This window comes from Ctenocephalides felis, unplaced genomic scaffold (assembly GCF_003426905.1).
Source record: "Ctenocephalides felis isolate EL2017-DRISC unplaced genomic scaffold, ASM342690v1 CF-g0.4_SCAFFOLD_01886, whole genome shotgun sequence".
NCBI lineage: Eukaryota > Metazoa > Arthropoda > Insecta > Siphonaptera > Pulicidae > Ctenocephalides > Ctenocephalides felis.
In genome coordinates this window covers 29,638,935-29,643,280 of record NW_020538040.1, presented here as the reverse complement: position 1 = coordinate 29,643,280, position 4,346 = coordinate 29,638,935, and the positions used below count along the sequence as shown (strand labels likewise).

At 28.3% G+C, this 4,346-nt stretch overlaps 1 protein-coding gene across 1 annotated transcript; it reads right to left on the bottom strand.

Annotated features, from left to right (window-relative positions):
* Window positions 1-388: 388 nt before the first annotated feature.
* LOC113374841 lies at window positions 389-769 on the bottom strand. Its single transcript, XM_026614806.1, has one exon. The coding sequence runs from the start codon at window positions 767-769 to the stop codon at window positions 389-391; it is 381 nt and encodes a 126-aa protein (XP_026470591.1).
* Between the last annotated feature and the right edge of the window lie 3,577 nt (window positions 770-4,346).

Here is a 4,346-nt window from a genome sequence, read left to right as displayed (position 1 = left end):
AATCGCATCGTTACATATAAATACACAAACCTTATGTAATTGTTAGAAATATTAATTAGTAGTAATAATATTTGCAATTGTCAAAAAAATATTTTTGACTATTTCACGTGCATATTTAGACACTGAATCTACTTCTTTAGCATTAAATATAAAGTATTACAACTTAGATAATTTAATCTTTTAACACGTTAACTGCCATGTCACCCTTATTCGGGTGACAGCAAAAGTTCTCATCAGGCCACGTCACCCGTATTCGGGTGACAGCAAGAGTTCTCATCAGGCCACGTCGGGTGACTCCTTCCAAAGAATTTCCAAACATATTTAGATAAATATATTACAAGAGATAATAATACTGTTGAATTTTTTTAAAAATCGTTTATAAACAAAATTATTTACAGTGCAAAATATTGAAGCATTCACTGCAAAGTTGCGGTTGACCAGGGCAGCTTGGACAAAAAGTAGTGGGTTTTCTGAGATTTGCTCGTGCCTTTGATCGTTCCAATTCTTCTCTTTTATTTGCGTAACACCGCTTGCATGCGCGTCTAAGGCTTTTCCCCAAATTATTTCTACGAGCGGCGATGCAATGCGTATTTCGTCGAACAGAAGGCAGTGTTAAATCTTCACACAGTCCTAGTAACTTTGCAGCAATCAGTTCCCTGAATCGTCTAATATTTACAGTTTTCTTTGTAGCAATTTTGTAAACGACCAAAGCGTTTACAATTGACGTCCCCAGTAGAAGTTCAACGCAATCTCTTGTAAGAGCACGCATCTTACAGTGGCACGGGTGGCCTGACGGGGATTTTGTTGTAAACACGCGTGGCAGTCAACGTGTTAAAGGCACTAGTTATAAACTATTAAAAGTTATAAATAATGCATATATATAAATATATATATATATATCGAAATAAAATATAGTATTTATTGAAAATTAAACACTTTTTTTGAACACAATGTGCCACATCATTTTGCTAAAGAATTATGCAGAATTTTTTACCATATTAAGAAAAAACATACTGAAAATCACATTTATTAAACAAACAAATAAATTAAAAAAATAACTAAATTATAAATTTTTAGGTCATGAAAGCATGTGACTTGAGAATGAACGAAGGATGGTCCCCATATGCAAAACGATGGTGGAAATATTGTGGTAAAAAATCAGGGGAAGGAATAAAAATTTATTATGTTCAAAGAAACATGAATAATAATCTATTGAGATTTTTTAGTTAGAGAAATATAATAAAGAAAAACTTCGCTGGTTTGCACTAGTTAAGATGTAAATAGATACTGCAAATCTTCTAGAAAAACATTTTGTACTTTAAAAAAGCGTTCAAAATACATAGTTCTAAATTATTTATTGTTACGAGATTTATAAATATACTGATTCATTGCTCTCTTAGAAACAAATTGGAAACTTTGCTCAAAATAGCAATAAATATAAAAAATTGCAATTCACCCTGTAAACTACAACTCTATGTTTCGCCGAAGACCATTCAAATCTTTTGTATCTTATTTTATACATCGAAATGAAAGCAAAGTATATTCATTAAGGATTTATGAATAGAATTTATAAATTATTCTAACACGTGTAGGTTTCTATAATTTACAAAACTTTGTTAATATTCAGAGTAGATATTAAGAAAATCATAATTGTGTGTAAGTCATAAAAATTTAAAAAATGAATGAGTAATTCAAATTATCTATTGACTATACAAGAAATTATATTTTTCAAATTTCAAATATTTTATATAACTGAAAAATGAATCTATAAAGTTCATAACAGGAACTCTATAAAATAAGAATGATTAATAACAATAAGGATCATGTGGAAGATAATGCGCAAAATCTGATTTTAGAGTGTAAAAAATATATCTCAATGACACAAATTTTTTAATAAGATGAACAAATTAATTATTAATAAGATGCCAGATCATCTCTATTCATTTGCTCAATATCTAATTAATGGCAATCCGAGTCAAGCAGAATTCTCTAAGCCATAAGAATTATGAACTAGGAGTTAAAATACCATAATTAAATTCAGGTACTAATTTTCGAATAAAATAGAAATGTTATGTTATGATACGGGTCTATATTCGAATTAGTTGGTAGTGACGAACTGTTAGAAAAAAGCTTTGTATTTATAGCACAATCAGACCTTTTAGACTAAAAACTGACTTGTATTATAAATGAGATATCAGAAAGTTGCACTTATGATAAAATTGCCACTTGGCAATTTGCGTTTTGGAGGTTAGGTTTTATGCGTCTAAATGCATAGCAAATACATAGCTTGTTGACAGTTCGTTACTACCAAGTCACACGAATATAGACCCGTAACATAGCATTACCATAACATTACAATTTTATCCGAGAATTGGCCAATCAATTTTTAACTAGTCTTTATTTTATTTTATTTTATGAAATTTAATATTGCAGCAAATAAACATATAGAATCAAAATAGAGATAAAATAAATTTCGTTCGCATAGTTATACCGATTATATGGCAAAGCAATCGAAGTAACAGTGCATTTCAGATTGTCGCTCACAGCGGGCATGAAAGTAAAAGCAGCAAATTTCTATCGATGATAATATGAAAAATAAAACGTTCTTTTCGCAATCGCGTCTTAAGCACTATGTTATCGGTTTTATGCCGATGTCACGAATTGTTGCCAGACTGCACTTATTCCGTCTTTCCCGACAATCGCTCGTTTGGAATTGCTTAGAAAATTACAAACTAGGCTGTGAAGGCATGCGGTTTCCATGGGTTGGACTCGAATGCAAGAAATTGCAACAAAACGACAAGATACAGGTTCGATGTTTTTAAAACAAAATTAAATATAGCACACCTATAAGATTACTGATGTTAAATCTCCAAACATGTCCAATACATAATATTTAATTATTGATCAAGTAATCTAAAATAATTAACTTACCAAATTTTCCTATGCAACGATCAGAACACAGAGAGCACCTGAAAAGAAAAAAAAGATTGAGTTAATGAACTTGTAAATCACAATTAATAAATTTATTAATCATTTTTCAGTTAATTTCTTATTAAAGAAATGTGTTTTATTACTATTTTTCGAAGATTTGTGATGTGTCCCTTTTGTAAAATGAGACAGCCTGGAGGCAAATAGAACCAAATAGACCCAATACTTATTTTAAATTTAAAGAGATTCTACGAAAGAAATCTACATTCTTCAACCAATGCAAAATATAAATTTTGTGGGTACATTTTTACAGAGATAACATTGTATATAACCTTGATCTGGTATTTTCTCACAAATATTAATCATCAGAGTTGGAATAGCTATTAATTTAATTTATTGTGGCAAGCATAGCTCACTTAGTAGCGTGTACGACTCACACGACAAGAGTCTTTGGATCGAATTCTCTCATTGACTTAGAATTAAGAAAGAAATATATATGTAGTTAATTCAAAAGTAATTGAAACTAGATTTGTTAAGTAGAATTTAGATAAAAAATTAGGAGTAGAAATACAAATTCGAATTCGAATTCGAATAGCTGAATTGTATTAGGAGTAAAAAGAAAAAATATTGGAATTCGCTAATATTAAAAAGAAGGATGAAGAATAAAATGAAAAATTGAATAGAATTAGAAATTCGAAATAAGAGCAAAAATTGAAAAAAGAAAATGAAAAGTCGAATTGAAAAAAAATAATTGAAAAAAGTTGAAGAAAATTGAGTAGAATATAGAATAGGATATAGATTATATAGATTGAAAATGATATAAAAATTAGAATGTAAATAAATAAAATTTTGTAGGTGGCTAAATTCTCATAGTAAGCAAGACCGAATACAAACAAAATTATCTTTTGTAATAATGCTATATTGAACTTAATTTGCTTTCTTATTTATTATTTTTTAAGTGTTTAAACTTTGCTAAGGTAAGGGTTCAGTTGGTCCTTTTAACTTAACCCATCCACGTATAAGCTTAAAAAGGTTATATAAAAAAATAGTTAATTCTAACTTAAAAATAGCAATATATATTATAAAACAATAAGATAACGTATAATTGAAACTTATAATGAAGTCTCGTAAACTAAACAACAGTGCTCAGAACCAAAATACAAACAATGAATGAATTACTTTTGTTATGGATTTTCAAACATTGTCTATCTTTCAAAAGTTTTTGAACCATTTTTGATTACTTTTTGAACAATTATTTAATTTTTACTATTTTAATGGTATCTCTGTTCGTAATATGTATTTTTTTTAAATAAATACTAAAATTATGAAGAAAAAATTCGGCTTTGAGTTTAATCATGATTATTAATAAACAGAAAAGGTATATATATATATATATATATATATATAATAATAATTAT

What these genes read in the sequence shown, in the direction of transcription:
- LOC113374841 (XM_026614806.1), bottom strand. Translation starts at nt 769, where the DNA reads ATGCGTGCTCTTACAAGAGATTGCGTTGAACTTCTACTGGGGACGTCA.